The 16740-nt window shown below is 38.9% G+C and overlaps 1 protein-coding gene across 2 annotated transcripts in view; it reads left to right on the forward strand.

The window, feature by feature from the left end:
- Positions 1 to 11832, forward strand: part of dll4 (delta-like 4 (Drosophila)) — a 176107-nt gene extending 164275 nt beyond the window's left edge. The window contains exons 1-11 of one of the 2 annotated variants that reach the window (XM_056764514.1): positions 3902 to 4370; positions 4516 to 4776; positions 5113 to 5170; positions 5748 to 6011; positions 7236 to 7296; positions 7856 to 7986; positions 8136 to 8305; positions 8502 to 8721; positions 9175 to 9895; positions 10415 to 10523; positions 10874 to 11832. In XM_056764514.1, the coding sequence (XP_056620492.1) occupies positions 4317 to 4370; positions 4516 to 4776; positions 5113 to 5170; positions 5748 to 6011; positions 7236 to 7296; positions 7856 to 7986; positions 8136 to 8305; positions 8502 to 8721; positions 9175 to 9895; positions 10415 to 10523; positions 10874 to 10879 (2055 nt within the window). In that variant the 5' untranslated portion in view covers positions 3902 to 4316 and the 3' untranslated portion in view covers positions 10880 to 11832. Of the gene's footprint in view, positions 1 to 3901; positions 4371 to 4515; positions 4777 to 5112; positions 5171 to 5747; positions 6012 to 7235; positions 7297 to 7855; positions 7987 to 8135; positions 8306 to 8501; positions 8722 to 9174; positions 9896 to 10414; positions 10524 to 10873 lie in introns of those variants that run through there. The other variant, XM_056764515.1, reaches the window with a different exon arrangement.
- Positions 11833 to 16740: the final 4908 nt, after the last annotated feature.

Here is a 16740-nt window from a genome sequence, read left to right on the forward strand (position 1 = left end):
GGACAACACACAGATCTCGAGACAGATCTCACAGAATATGAGATCTCTCTCCACAACCCAAACAAGAAAACATATATTGTATATACACCAGACAACTGTGGAGTGGAGGGAAGTGGTGTAGACATAGGAGGAAAAATGCTCTCTGATCCCCTATTCAGCTCACCACAGGGGCGATATGAAGACTAAAGACCCACCTTGTGGGACCTCTGTTTGTTCCAAGGAACGTTAAAATTTCTGCGGTTTATCGGTATAAGAAACTAATTTGTTAAATAATTCAGCTTTGTAGTTTTATAATATATACATGGTAAATTGCTAACTTATTAAAATCGCTTGGCTTCATTTATTACCATTTTACTTTTTTGTTATTTTAATTTCGTGAACACTTTTGAGGATTTTGATTTAGCTTTTAAAGACTTTCAAACAATACACATCTTTATTAACCTGTTCTGCGGCACCCAGTAAAACAGCTTGGTGTTTTTATCCTTCTTCCACCATGAAAAGGAAGTGCTTTACTTATTTAGCCCAATGCAGGATAATCAGCAGCATCAATGCTTGAAACACATCTATAAATGCTCAGTTGTTGATTGCACAAAGACATTTATATGTCTGCTTTATTTGCGACATATGGCACCACAAGAGATAAGACAGGCAATTTTATCCGCTTTGGCAGCTATCAAACTAGAAACCAGCTTTCTATACAACCTCCTGTGTGCAAATAATATGATAGCATCAGACCGTAAACCTTGTTTAATGATTTGACGAAAACAAACTGATGAATGCTCAGAGTTTCTGATGCATCTGCGACCAATAGCAAAACAAATGCAAATTGATTCACCGCGCACGGTACTTCTCCATCCACTAAAACTCAGAATAAGCCAAAACAAACAAGTATTTGAAATGGCCAATATGTTATAAATGGTACTTAATATATAATAATTCATATTAATTAATTTAGCAAATATACAAAACAAGATGCAAAAGGTATCTTTCACTCTCTTTCTCTCACTCTATACACACGCAGACCAGATTTTCTTTCATTTTGTTGTTTAATTTGTTCTGGCTATCATCAGCGTGGCAGGTGTGTAAATATCACTCACAAAACCTGTTCAATACAATTCATCATCTTTAGTGCAAAGCTGGTGAATAAGCTGCTTCAGTGTACATTCAAAAAGAGACCAATCCTTTGGGAAAAGGAGATTTGAAACAGATAAAAATATATCAACAAACACAGTTTTCACCAGGATATGTCAAGCTCACACAAAAAATCCAATAAAAAGTATTTTCAAGAAAAAAATAACAGAATACTGGAATCCATCCTCTATAATCAATAACTTTCATCAAGTAAAGATTTTTTTATTTTGTAAATTGTTAACCATACAATATTAACACTAGAAAATCTGTATATCCTATTTAACATAATGGTTTATGAGGTTTATGACGTTATCAATTGGCAAAGACAGGCTAATAACATTAGCATTAAGGATATAAATTAATCTAAACTGTAGGAGTGGGTCATTTCCGCATCCCTTCCTTGTCAACTTCATATGCTTCACTGTATGTGCACTAGAATTGACCATTGGAAGTAAGTTCAAAGCTTCTGCATGTCTGTAATGAAAAAATTAAAGGGATAGTTCAAATTCTGTCATAATTTACTCACCTCCAAATCTTTATTAATTTATTAGCTCTGATGAAAACAGAGAAAGATATTTGGAAGAATGCCTAACCAGGCAGATTTTGCTCCCCATTGACTACCATAGTAGGAAAAAATACAATGGTAGTCAAAAGTGCCCCAGAACTGTTTGCTGTCCTGCATTCTTCAAAATGTCTTCTTTTGTGTTCAACAGAACAAAAAAAACACTAACGTAATTTTCCCTACTATGGGAGTTAATGGGGGGCAAGATCTGTTTGGTTATAAGCATTCTTCCAAATATCTTTCTCTGTCTTTTTCAGAACAAAGACATTTATACAGATTTGGAACGATGATAGAATTTCAATTTTTGGGTGCAGTATCCCTTTAAAACATTTAGGAAGAGGAAATGCGAATTACTATTTTAAACGTCATAAATAAATAAGTCGTAAAAATAAAACTGTAGGGGATTATATGACTCCGGGTTCACATTACAGTATTATCGTCTAAATATTTTTTTGCTATAAAGCCGTCGTAAAAAATAATCATTATGGTTATAATGCATTTATATAACATTTTGAAATTATGCGTTTATGCATTATCCTAAAATGTAGTTTTTTTGAGCTCCAACCAGAAGGCTATTGATGACTAGGTTTCAAGATGTCTTTTCAGTTGACTACTAAATTTGTCAAGATAGCCAGAGAAACTATAATGCCTTGTATTAAAGAGCTCAAATGTCACCTCTAACCACAGAGCAATTAAACCCTCTTTCATGCACTTTCGCCACCTGTGCATGTATCAGACGTTGCCTTCAAGTAGTCGGCTCGTTCAGATAACACTGGCAACTGAAAACACAATTTGCAGTTTTTGTATAAAATCCACATTGTTGTAATAAAATGAATGCGCTGATTCCCTTTGTTCACACCAACGATGCCAGCTAGTATCCAAAATAAGCAGGTTCGGCAACCGTCTAGGCACGATCAGACCAGAGAGCTCAATCCAGCACCAGATGGTGAATAGAAAATTATCATGCGATAACAGTCAAAAAATGGATTGCCTTTTTAAAAAACATCGAAACCGAAGTGCCATTGGAAATAGTTAAAAATGCCTTTAATTTCAACTTCTCTATGATTATAAGCGTTTTCATAAATAGACTATACAACGCTAAATGTAGCCTACCTTTGCAATGTTTTAAAAGTACTAGCCTAATTATTAGCTATTAATTTAAATGAGAACAAAATTAAAATTGCCTTAAAAATTATAACCTGGTCAAAATGTTTCCTCAAAATAATGCTAAATTGTGTTAATATAAACGTGATGAGCCTATGTCTTATTATGTCAATCATAACACAAAGTACTGTTACAAAGCAAATGTAAAATGAACTGAATTAATTGTGCATATAAAGACGTTTAAAACATCATATTTCTTGTTAAGTGAGGACGAGTTTTTTGGTGGTTATTGGTAAAAACAAAACCCTCATTATCATACAGCTGAATTGTTATCTCACCCCATCGCAGCCAGAGGCCAGTAAGAGAGCAACATGAAAGCCCCCAAAACGCGCTTCTAACGAGGGGCACGCGACACAACAATAATGACACGCTGTATTTGCGCTGAATGTATAGAGCAGTCAGCACATGTATCAAATTAAACGAGGTAATATTATTTATTATAGTCTGCTTTGATTATTAAATGATTTGGTACAAAGAAATATAAGAACGAATATAATGCGCGTAAAATGTGAGACGAAAAAAAATGAAATTGTTTATAATTCAATTAAGTTTTTCATTAAAGATTTAATTATTCAATCATCGTATTACAGTGCTTTCATTGTACCCCATTGTGTCTTTATGAGGAACTGCTAGTATTCTTTCCCAGTAAGAAATACGAAGAGGCATTAAGGTAGAACATGAGGTAAGCTATATGACCTACGCCGACACGCTTTCAATGATGTAATATCATTACCCGCGCAATTGACTGGAACGGGAACAAACGAGATGCATTGGTCTACAGCATATACGTTGGATGTAGTTTTCTCCATTTTAGATATTGTATAATTGTTGCACATGAAATCAACAGTATTTGATCGTGCCTGCTTTAAATATGCCAACAGATGCCTGGCTGGTAAATAATCACCCGCGCTCAATTGGTCATCAACAGCGCAGTGGTGGGTATTAAATGTGGATATCATTGTTGTCGAGAGAGGGGGGCTGAGTATATAAAGTGGGCGGCGTTAAGTGATAGACAGTTTATATAATGAGCGGCGCGGACACAAAGCCAGTATAAATACTGCGGGGCGCAAGAAACAAGTCTTCATTCACGATTTACAAGAGAAGCGCAAGGATACCCAACAGCACAATGCTGACGCACAAAGTTTAGAACCAAAACAAGACATTACCACTGACACTAAACACATCGATGTGCTCACTGTGGAATACTAAACATGCTCCGTGGATTTCTTGAGACGAACAGGAATAGGACTGGATACTGATTTGTTCAGTTTAACCATCACCTTTTGGATAACCTGGAAATTTGACGTGCTCCTGCACATTGAAGTGGCTTGCAGCTGGGACGCATAGCGGGATATACCTTTTTACTATTCGGCATTTGTTTCATTGCAACCTTTTTGGAATAGGCTCTTTCGTGGAATATAATTGTGGGTGACGCGGCTGCCCAGGAGAATCGAAAAGCATGGCAGCTTGGCTCACCTTTCTCATCGCAATTTTCACGACAATTTTGACGCAGGTAAACATTCATTGTCGGTCCTGTGGAAAGTCATCAGGAGCCGTTCTGAGCTGTTACTCAAGTAACATGCTCGTGTCAAGAGCACTTTATAGGTAAGCCTGTGTTTGCAGTGCAATGTTGTAATGCATGTCATTTTTCCCTTCAGATATTGGGATCTGGTGTTTTCGAACTCGACCTTCACGAATTCAAAAATTTCAAAAGCTTGCTAGCGAATGGCAATTCGTGCAAGCCTGACTGTAGGACTTTCTTCAAAGTTTGCCTAAAAAACTACCAGGTGGTCGTGTCTCCAGGTGAATGTATCTTTGGAAGTGCCATAACGCCAGTGCTGGGGACAAACTCATTTAGTATAATGGGAAGTGGCTCTTTCAACACACCGATTCGACTGCCGTTCAACTTTGGGTGGCCGGTAAGATAAAATAAACTTTTGATAGTTTGATGTGGAACAAAATGTATTACGCACTGTTGATGTCTTGTATTATTTCATCACTGGGGTAGCAACAGTTTGTAATGCAGCCCTTGTTTACATGTGTAGAGTGACAGTATGAGCTTCACAATATTATACAGTCGTGCACAATTATGCAGGGGTTTGTTCACTATAATAACTGTTAGCCCATCATTTTATTTCTGATCCTTAAAATGCACTATTTCATAATGTAGTTGTAACACGCATGAGTTTATATAAATGTGTAATCTTATACAGTGTCTATTAAAGATGTAAATCTAAATGTATTTTTCCCTTTAGGGATCATTTTCTTTGATTATTGAGGCCTGGTACTCACCTTACGCTGATCCACCTGTAGGTAAGCGTTTCAATTTTATCCGCTAGAGGGCGACAACACGATATTGAATATATGCGGAATATCAAGGGTCACTTTATAGTAGAGGGTTTAATATACATTTTTCTTCATCTTTACGGCATTTAAATAACAATAGCACGCCACCAGCGACTCATCAAATAACTTTCATCTAAAACTTAATGCACTGTTAACGGTAATGCATTTTCCTATTGCTTTAAACACCTTTGCATTCTCATGCTCGAACACAATTGAACTTCCTTTGGTTTATTTTTGGCGTGGGAAAGCGCAGTATGCTTTGGTGAGAATACACAACGCTTGCCAAAACCCTCCGACGGCATTTTCCTGTATTTTACACCTTTGTCTGTCCCGCCCTGTAGAATGGGATAATATCATGGGAATATTTCGCTTAACTTAAAGGAAGAGGAAATTTCAAAATTGTACCCCAAATGAGTCAATTTCCCAGACGTTGATGATGAGGATTAAATATGATGGCTATTAGTTTGACTTCAACTTGAAAAACATTATAAACAATAAAACAAATATTACGGGCTTTATCATAATGTTGTTGTTGTTTTCACAGACACAAGCAAATCCGACTCGCAGATAAGCTTTTTTGCCATCCAGAGAAAGCTGGAAGTAGGGGCTGAGTGGTCTCAGGATGTTCAAAGCCGGACGCAGACCGAGCTAAGGTATTCTTACCGGTTCATCTGCAATGAAAACTACTACGGCGACAGTTGTTCCAAAAAATGCACGCCCAGGGACGACCGTTTTGGCCACTACACCTGCAACCCAGACGGGCAGTTATCCTGTCTCCATGGCTGGAAGGGAGAGTACTGCGAAGAACGTAAGCAAAGATCACCATTCACTGTCTGGGCTCTTCGCCAGGAGAGAACGTTTAGGTTACGCGCACGTCTGTTTATGCCTCGTCCTTCATATTACGTCAGAAAATCGGACGACACTGCTTGTATATCTTGATGGACTTTTTTAGCGATGTAAACTCAATAATAACTTTGGAGACTTAACGTTATTCAACGTATTCCCTTAGTACAATGTTCCATGGTTTTTATAGTTTTATTAAAGTGTAGTGACTACCATAGTTGTACTACAAATAAATGAAACTGGGTAAACAAGTGGTAATTTTACTAAGGGCTTGTAATACGAGCTATTTGCCCTTCAGACAGCCTCTAACAGTTACCCGTAATAAGGAATAACGTTACTGACTAAAAGTGTCTCGGCGAGTTGTGGGTTAATATGTGTTTAAAAGCGAATGCCTGTTGGCTGTGTGACTGTACGGTTTGTTTGTGCTACTTACATCACTCTCTTTCTCTTTAACGGTTGTAGTTTTTGCAGAATTCCCGCTGTTGATCAGGGCGCTGACACAGTTTGTGTATACTCTAAACGCGCGTGCTTGGTAATTTAATCCTGCTCGAGCGTCATGGCAAGCACGCGCCGGGTTAATCGCGCCATTATTATCCGCCACGCGCCACGAAACTGTAGTCCCCATTGTTGCGCTCCAGCGGAGCAGCTGCAAATATGGTTCGCACAGCCCGCAAACAACAATAGGGGCAGCTGTCCGTTATTGGGATAGAGCATCTGCTGCGGTCTAACCAGCAGTTCAGTGCTGCTCGGGGACCCGCTCAAAATCAACGTCAAGCAAATACAAGCGACGTAAATGAAACCGCAGTTTCCTGGACGGACAGATTATGCACAATTGCTTGCGGTGAATGAGCATTATTTGGACAAGGACCGTGCACTTTGATGAAAATGGACGCGCAGTATTGTACTCACGTTTATTGGACTAGCTGATAATAAACTAAAGTTGCAAAGCAAACCCTTTAATGGGTGCTTGTGTTGCAACGCTTGTAAAACACTCAAATGTTTGAAATAGAAACCGGTTTTTCTGTTTTCAAGTCCCTTTTAGATGCAATAAAGCAATGTCACACTTTCTTTTTCCTTTTTAAAACACTAATGATATATATTCTTGAACCTCGGGACAAATTTAATAGACATTGAAATGCAAAACTAAATCCAGTGACTTAACTAATAAAGTTTTCTCTTTCTTATGCAGCAATCTGCCTGGAAGGGTGCAGTGAGGCAAATGGCAATTGCTCGAATCCTGGAGAGTGTGTGTAAGTACAAGGGATGGAGAAACAGGGTTCGCATTTAATGTAAATGTGCTTAGATCAGAAAGGATACACTTCCTAATTTGTCATTTTGTATTCATGCAGTCTTATATTGTATACCAATATACGTGCCTTGTTGTCATTTTTGATTGGATAGTCCTGAAATGCAACTGGATACAAGAGCAATTGTTATGCAGTTTTTTTCATTACGAGTTTCTGGAAACTGATGCTTTATGGGAAAAATGATAAAACATTTACGCCCGGTTTCACAGACAAGGCTTAAAACCAGTCCCAGACTAAAATTCATGTTTGACCTGTCTAAACTGAAAATAACTTGCTCTGACATATCTTAAAATATGTCAGTGCCATTGTTTTGTCTCAAGATGCAAATAATTTTTTTTAATAAAAGTGCCTAAAATTTAACTAAGGTCTAGAATTGGCTTAAGCTAAACCTTGTCCGTGAAACCCCGGCCCTACAGTACTTTAGTTAGGGAGTTATCATTTGTCATTTATCAATTATATGTGAACGTGTCTAATATAGGAATGGCATGTTCGTCTATTACAGGTGCAGAGAAGGTTGGCAGGGAAAATTTTGCACAGAGTGCAGAAAACACCCAGCCTGTAAACATGGCACGTGCCAGCAGCCATGGCAGTGCAACTGCAAAGAGGGCTGGGGTGGACTGTTCTGTGACCAAGGCAAGACCAGACTCTCACGTTGAAAAAAAGAACTGCAACAGTTAACTTTAAAACGTTTTGTTAGTGTGATAACATAACATTGAACCCTCACTGCTAATATGTTTTTTTTTAACACTGAATGTTCTTTTAATATAATTTCTTTATGACAGATTTGAATTTTTGCACTCACCACAAGCCATGCGTCAACGGAGCCACATGTATGAACACCGGTCAAGGCAGTTACACCTGTACCTGTCGGCCAGGATACACCGGGGTCAACTGCGAGCTTGAGGTGCGAGAGTGTGACAGCAGTCCATGCAAGAGCGGAGGTCTTTGCACAGTGAGTAGTGATTTTAATTTGACTCATATTAGTTTGTAAGTCTCTCTTATCAGTCAAAGCAACATCATTATAATTGCCTGTAGAAACCTGAGGCATCTTTTGCTAAGCATCTCTAATAGCTAGCATCATTTGTTATAAGAAATAACATTGAGCAACAGGAACAAAATAACTCATTACTTCTTTTATTACACTGCAGGATCTTGATAAAGGTTACATCTGCACATGTCTTCCTGGTTTCGAGGGAACTTACTGTGAACACAGCCTACTCACCTGTGCAGACTCGCCCTGCTTTCACGAAGCCAGGTGCCACGAGAAGGACAATGGGCGCAGCTACGTGTGTGACTGCCCTAGAGGCTACACTGGTCTTAACTGCGAAAGAAGAGTGGACAAATGCACAACTCTGCCATGCGCCAATGGTATGTAACATCCATGCATTATATTCATGCTTAAAGAGATATTTCACCCAAAAATGTCCTGTTTGTAATTTCTTTCTTCTACAGAACACATAAGAAGATATTTGGAAGAATGTTGGTACCCATTGATTTGCATTGGTTTTGTGTCCGTACAATAGAAGTGAATGGGTACCACCGTTGTTCATTTACCAACATTTTTATAATATCTTCTATTGTGTTCTGCAGAATAAAGAAAGTAAAACAGGTTTGAAATGAAAAGAGGGTGAGGAAGCGATGACAGAATTTTCATTTTTGGGTGAACTATCCCTTTAATGATCTAGATCATGCATCTCAATAGTGTAAATCTGATATAGTTTGTATGTTATGTTTGTGTGTGAATGTCTATTTTGGGCTTCAAATCACCATGTGCTTGCATTTGTATAATTGGTCACTGATGCCCGTTTCGCCCATCTGCAGGTGGCTTGTGTGTGGTCAAGGGTGGCGTTCGCATGTGCAGCTGTCGAGCAGGCTTTACCGGCCAGCGCTGCGAGATCAACATCAACGACTGCGCAACCAACCCCTGCGGCAACGGCGGAACGTGCTACGATCGCATCAACGACTACGTCTGCTCCTGTGCTCCGGGATACGAAGGCCGCAATTGCGACCGGCCCTCAAACGCCTGCTCGTCCAGACCCTGCCTCAACGGGGGCTCCTGCGTTGGCATCCCGGGAAATCCACCTGCCTGCTTCTGCGCCAGCGGCTTCACTGGACCCCACTGCGAATACTACGCGGTCACGGCTCCCGTTACGAAAGGAGTAACGCAGGACCGCTTCCAGTGGTTCGCTGTCTCGCTGGCCATCGGTTTGGTGGCAGTCGTGGTTCTCCTCTGCATGGTGGTCATTGCCCTGCGCCATATTCACAGGCAAGCGTCTGGAGAAAGGACTCGTGGCGAGGCAATGAATAACATGTCGGAATCGCAAAGAGACAACTTGATCCCCACCTCCCAGCTGAAGAACACTAATAAACAGGTCGGCCTTGAGGTGGACTGTGCACCTGAGAAATCAAATTACATACACAAGAACTGCCACTTGGACTATAATTCCTCAAAGGAGTTCAAGGACATTGTGTCTCAAGAGGACAAAAGTCATAAATACGAAAAGTGTTTAGAAGACAAAATACCGTTGAGTAGAATGTACAGGTAAGAAGATTTCACTTATCGCGTCAGTGTGATTGATAGAGGTGTTTGGATAGATTGAATTTGTTTTATTATGCTGAGGTCATGTTCCATTAGCGTGGCTCCATTAAGGCCCCAGTATTTTAACCTTTGCACTTAGCGCTCACTTGATGGCCGTAATACGAATATCAATACTAGCTAAGAGAAATTACACTCAACTATCCGCAACCGCACACACTCAAACACTCATAACAAAATTTTACACCAGGGCCCAAAGGCATTGACAGCAAGAAGCCTTTTTACACTATTAAAAGATTTTTATTGATCTGGGCTGCACAACAAACCCCTTTTTTCCCAGAAAAGGATTTCTTACATCAGCCTCTGTAAACATGGCAAACGAATGAAACGCTAGAAAACAAATGAAAATAAACCACTTCTTATTCTCTCTCTCTATAAATGCTTTCACCCCCATCTCTGCACAATAAATAGCTGCCCCATGTGCTTTTACTTTGTGTTAACATGAAGCGTGATTTGTGTGTGCAGGGAAAAGCCAGAGTGTAGGATATCAACGATATGTTCCCCAAGGGACTCCATGTACCAGTCTGTGTTTGTAATAGCAGAGGAGAGGAGTGAATGTGTCATAGCAACTGAGGTAAGGAGGATCATTTAATTTCTTAATATGTCTGCATGTTTCAAGCGGTGATCTGCCGGCCGTAGTCATTGTTTATCATTCTGTCAATGTCTAGTAATGAAGCCTACTGAACAGAGGCCAGCTTAATGGGGGAAAAGTGATAAATGTGGCGCCTAAAACATACGGGCCATTGATAAACTAGTGCTATAATGGCATTTTAAATGGATTAATAAACATTGTTATCAACGGTAGTCAGAGGAGAATTCTGTGGTTTTTGATTTTAGGTTTTTGTAATTTTGCAGTTATCATAAAAGCATGAAAGTTAATATGCAAGACATTCTCTTAATCCCCTGTTTTTGCTCTTTCTACAGGTATAAATTACAGACGCATATCAGGAGAGGAGACAAAAACACAATCAAAGCAAAATCTTTTTCTGGATTGTTTACAAAGTTCTTTAAAAACTGGAGATTTATTTTTATGTCCACTGCTGCACTGAAAAACTTGAGAGACTGGAGAGAACAGAGCCCTGCTCACCAAATGCAATAGTTTAGTTTTTGTGTACAAAAGTCCTGGATGATTTCTGAACTCTTCTGCTACGGTATGTTTTCCCCCGTGGGCTGAAAAGAAAATGGACTTCTACATTGCAAGAGAAAGAAAGACAAAAGATCCCCTTCTTTGTGGTAATCATGGACACATTGTCCGCCAATGAATCAAGCGAAGGTGCCAGGGACTTCCAAACCTTCAACCAGCATCGCCAGCTATGCAAGAATGAGGAGGGCAGCACAAATCAGAAGTTCCCCGTACAAATCACGAGAAGACACGTTATGAATGTCTGAAATGAAAAAACTGCTGACATCAATCATCTGAAAAAGACTCTCTCTGCAATAAGATTGTGAGCAGCTAAAAAATTCACGAAAAAGCCTTAAAAGAATTAAGCAGAGTGCTATGTTTGTGCCCAGTGTTTTCTTGGATTGTTTGTGAGAAAAAGGAAATTGAAAATTTAATCAACGTGAAAGCGAGAGGAAAAACAACCCACAGAACTGTGCCAGCACCATCCTAGAGGAAGTTCAATCGACTTTTATGCAACGCGGCCCGTGAATGCAAGACGAGGAAAAAAACGGACAAACAAAGTGACTGCTCACCACTGACTGCCTATAATTAGTTTTGAAAATACAGAACCAATAATGTAATTTTTTTTAAAGTGATTATTTCCAGAGTTAATTTAATAATGACACACTGCTCTTTATATGTTTTATACTATTATTTTGTATATAATGCATATTTATAAGAAACCAAACATCTGAAGAATAAAAAATGTTAATTCCTTCAAGTTATTTTGTTGTTACATGTACACCCACATTTTATTTGTAACAGTCTTGAGATGGAAAGGAGACGTTTCATGCTTATTTTTATTCCTGTTGTGACGGGTTCAGCGCAAAATGTGCGTTTTCAACCTTTTCTCGATCCAGAAAGAAACCTCACCAGCCCCTCCTTCCCCAGTTGTAAATTGGCTTGAAATTTAAATCCGTTGCCTCGGATACAGGCCCCTTGAGCTGGAAATTCTGAAACAAAGACAGGCGAAGAGCGCAAACGACAGAGCAGCGGCCCCTCCTCAGAAAACCGAAACAGATGCCCCAGGGTGCAACCTTGCCCCGCCATAAAAACAGCGGCATATGCCGCCCCTCTCACCAGGCTCATCATGGCGCTGCTCAGCAGTGCGCCCATAAAGACAACACACACACTTACGTACAAACGCAAACGGGTTTCAGCGCCAAGGGTCTCAGCCTCGCCTTCGGGGCTAAAGGAGACATCTCAGTCCCAACAAAAGAATCGGACAGATTCTGTGCACGTGGCCTGAGTGCACACAGATGGGTTTCAGACCTTCATCCCGCTGGTATTATGCTCTGCAAATATGGAAAGAATAGAAAATAAAGCAAGGTTCTCAAGCAAAAATACGTTAATTAAAGATGGCCGGAGGGATCCTAACAGGCTCCTATATATCACCTAGGTTTCAATGGGGAAGGGGTGTAAAAAGGGTCACCAGGATTTTTAAGAGGTGACATTGAGCAACTTTTAAAAAATAAGCCCCCCAGTGTGGAATTTGGATTTGCGTGTGAATGTTAAATCTTCAAGTAAACCAAATGACAAGACTTTTTTCCCCATCACTTCTTCCAATAACGCACCATCCTCGCCAAAGACAACATGAAAATACCCCATGCAAAGCACCAGAGGGCCGTGCAGGAGATATGTTGAGAAAATGAAGCGAAAATGTTTTCACTTCAACAAGTAGCATGTGAGTATCTCTATTTTCATACGTATTCATAGTAACCGTAATCAACAACAAATCTATGCCACGAAAACCCTTCATTACACACTCATCCTGTCGTATAAGCATCCCTGGGTCAAAGGACGCTTAGGAAGAAAAAACACATTTCGCAAGGTTATGAAAGAATTTCCGTCAGGGCCGAAGTGTTTAACACTTGTTATCACAGCAATTAGTCTTCTGCTAAACCTTCCGAGCTGCAACCTGTTACCCAAACCCCACCCGCCGCAACTGTGAGTCTGTGTATGTGTGTGCGCTTTGCTCCCTGGCCTCTGGGTTTAAATCGCATGGCCAGGCATTCTCATTGTGTTATAATCACTGCATCCTGTTTGTGACCCAGTGACATCATTTCCTGCTTCCTGTCTGATTAAAAAATGCAGAACATGCCGGCACTGGCCAAACGCTTTTCTCACGCATCTTGTTCTTTTCTATACTCCGTATTTTTGTGCAGATCCTTAAACTGTCAGGAAACAAGCTCATAACAAACATAAGGGGAGGGGGGATCAAATCCAGACGACTGATTTGATTTCAAGTGTATTTTGAAATCCGTGCGGCGGAATGTGGAAAACATCCTTGATAGGAGGATGCGCAATATTCATTTGGTTTTGACACTGCAACACAGATGAACTTTTTCTGAACTTGACATTGCACATTAGTATATTTTTAAAAGGGGCTTCACATGCAACACTAAAATCTACGAATTAAAACAAATGATAGCAAGAAAACAGCAAACAGAGCCAGCAGTGAACAAAATCCAAGGCCTTATCTGTATATTTCTGTCATTAACACTAGATGTCAGTAAACTGCTCGTAAGGTTTATCAGCAAGACCCTCTGCAATTTTTTTATTAAAAATCAGTTTGGGTTGTTTTTTATTGATTATCAAATTGTCCCTGTATTGGATTGGATGGATTTCATGAGCTATCAAAATCTTTTTAAGCACAAAACAATATAGAAATCCTCTAGAGCCCTGGTCTTACCCATGTCTTATGTGAATTTATCATTCTCAATGTGTTGAAAACAAGACTGGTGACAATGCAGTAGTTATATAAACAAATACACTTACATGCTATCAGTAGGTGACACTGGACAAACTCCATATACTTCAAGAAAAACATCTGATACATCAAAATGTCTAAAAGGTTCTCTGCATTTCATCATGTATGGCAGCAAAAAATGTTTAAGTGTGCTAAATGGGGCATGAGAATGTGTTTTCTCTTAGATATTCTGGGTGTATTTACTTTGGGGGTAGATCTATACTGGTCCCGACAGCACATGGCAGACACTAACCTAAAGAACTGACATGTGTTTTTTACTTGACAGTCTGACCAGATGAAATGAACTCTGATCTAAATGACAGACAAAACATTTCAATTAATTTAAAATGAATTCACTTTGTTAAAAACAATACAAACATGTTAAGTCAGTCAGTGATAAATGGTTTCATCAATCCAAATGATAGATTTAGAGATTAGAAGCAACAGCTAAAACAAATGAAAATCAAGCTCAACATGTGAAATTCACATGGCTGTTGATCCATTCTATCTTTATCATTCATATACGATCAGCGTGGGCCTAGTGTGTCTTTGGCTAATGTTACTGTGCTGGAGAAAGTAAACAGGCTGTCCCATGAAAGGTCTGGTCACTGGAGCTCCCACGTCTGCCTGAGCTATAGGCAGAGAAAGGCTTGTGCATCATGCAGACATTTAAGGAGCTTACATCTGCTTGTATCTTATGATGCCAGCTAATACCTCTATATATAGATAATCCTGTTTTAACCAAAGAAGAGCCTTGGATATAATACAAGGAAATGTTGGAGGATGGAAAGGAACTAGTGGTTGTTTTGTTTTCAATCAAATTATGACTAAATAACAAGACAAATGAGAAAACATATGATGGAAACAGTATGACAAATAAAGTCTTATTCACCTGCTGATTATAACACAACTGCTTGTTTAACACAATGTTAAAGCAACAGGGAGTGTGCAAATTGCACTTTCAAAGTAAGGCTGACAAAGAACCTGTTCAATTACAGTGTTGACCTGCCCTTTTTGATCATTGTTTGTCATCTTCTTATCCTTAGATTGAGCAAACATCGAAGAATGATTCAATGGCACAAAAACATATGTAATCCGTTTGAATCATCAAGATAGAAGTTCATGCATGAATATTTTGAAGTGACGCAACTCAAAAAAAAAGTACTCTAAGTGCTTTATAAAGACACCATGTTGCTAAATTGAAAATGTGATCAAGGTGGAAGCGAGAGGAAAAACAACCCACAGAAATGTGCCAGTACCATCCTTGAGGAAGTTCAATCGACTTTTATGCAACGCGGCCCGTGAATGCAAGACAAGAACAAAAACGGACAAAGAACAAAAACGGACAAACAAAGTGACTGCTCACCCCTGACTGCCTATAATTAGTTTAGAAAAAATAGAACCGATAATGTATTTTTTTTTTAAGTGATTATTTCCAGAGTTAATTTAATAATGACACACTGCTCTTTATATTTTTATACTATTATTTTGTATATACTGCATATGTATGAGAAACCAAACATCTGAAGAATAAAAAAAGTGAATTCCTTCAAGTTATTTTGTTGTTACATGTACACCCACATCATATGATGCCAGCTAACACCTCTATATATAGATAATCCTGTTTTAACCAAAGAAGAGCCTTGGATATAATACAATGAAATGTTGGAGGATGGAAAGGAACTAGTGGTTGTTTTGTTTCCAATCACAAGAGGGAGTGTGCAAATTGCACTTTCCAAGTAAGGCTGACAAAGAACCTGTTCAATTACAGTGTTGACCTGCCTTTTGTGATCATCGTTTATCATGTTCTTATCCTTAGATTGAGCAAATATCAAAGAATGATTCAATGGCAAAACAAATATAATGTGTAATCCGTTTAAATCATCCTGATAGAAGTTCCTGCATAAATATTTTGAAGTGACGCAACTCAACAAAAAGTACTCTTAAGTACTTTATAGAGACACCATGTTGCTATATCAAGTAATATAAAGTTCAGTGATCACCTAGTGACGAATAAAGTTAAGCTAAAACTAGTATTGAATAGACATTGCGTTTCCATCACGTCTCTTAGATTTAACAAAGATCGTCACCATAAATCAATTCCTAAACTTTATAGACAAATTATATTTAAAATGCATTAAAGTTTTCAAATATCTCATCCCAGGAGTCATTACAGGATAAAACTAAATAAGGTTTGATTTTTTTTTAAGATGTGAAAGTTTCAAGAGAATAATATTCTACAACGCAACACAAGGACTGATAAAAATGTTTACTCTTAAATTGCTTTGGATAAAATGTATACATGTTTGCTTTTAAGGGGAAAACAATGGATGGGAATAAAACAAAATAAAAAGGTGGATGGGAATACATAACAACCCATGGAAATAAACCATTTTGATTTCAGAAATCTTAATATATTAGTCATAACGTGTGCGTCTCATACTTATATATTTGATCATATTACTGTGTTGTGTTTATTAAAAAACGCACAAGATTGTTTACTAAGTTAAATCTAACCGTTCCTGGCTTTCAGTTGTATTTTGGGATCAAGTATCACGCTTAGAGGTCTGATGCAATACTTTCAGTACGTTCTGTGCTAGTACCGCTTGAAACGATTCTTCAAATTGCATCATCCAACGTTTTTAGCGACGGAACTGTTGACGAATGAGGATGAGAGCATTTTGTGACTGACAGCTGATCCGCCTATGATATGAAACATGAGCGCTCGTTCTTTCCTGGTTTGTGAGCCAATCGGATAGCCATCCGGTGTTTGATTGGATAGAAGGCGAGATGCCCCTCCAAACCTAGACTCTCATTGGCCAGAATGGTGAGCAAAGTCAGATACGCCCATTGATACCGTCCCTTAAAGTCTGCCTCAAA

The sequence above is a fragment of the Triplophysa dalaica genome, chromosome 13 (genome assembly GCF_015846415.1).
Source record: "Triplophysa dalaica isolate WHDGS20190420 chromosome 13, ASM1584641v1, whole genome shotgun sequence".
NCBI lineage: Eukaryota > Metazoa > Chordata > Actinopteri > Cypriniformes > Nemacheilidae > Triplophysa > Triplophysa dalaica.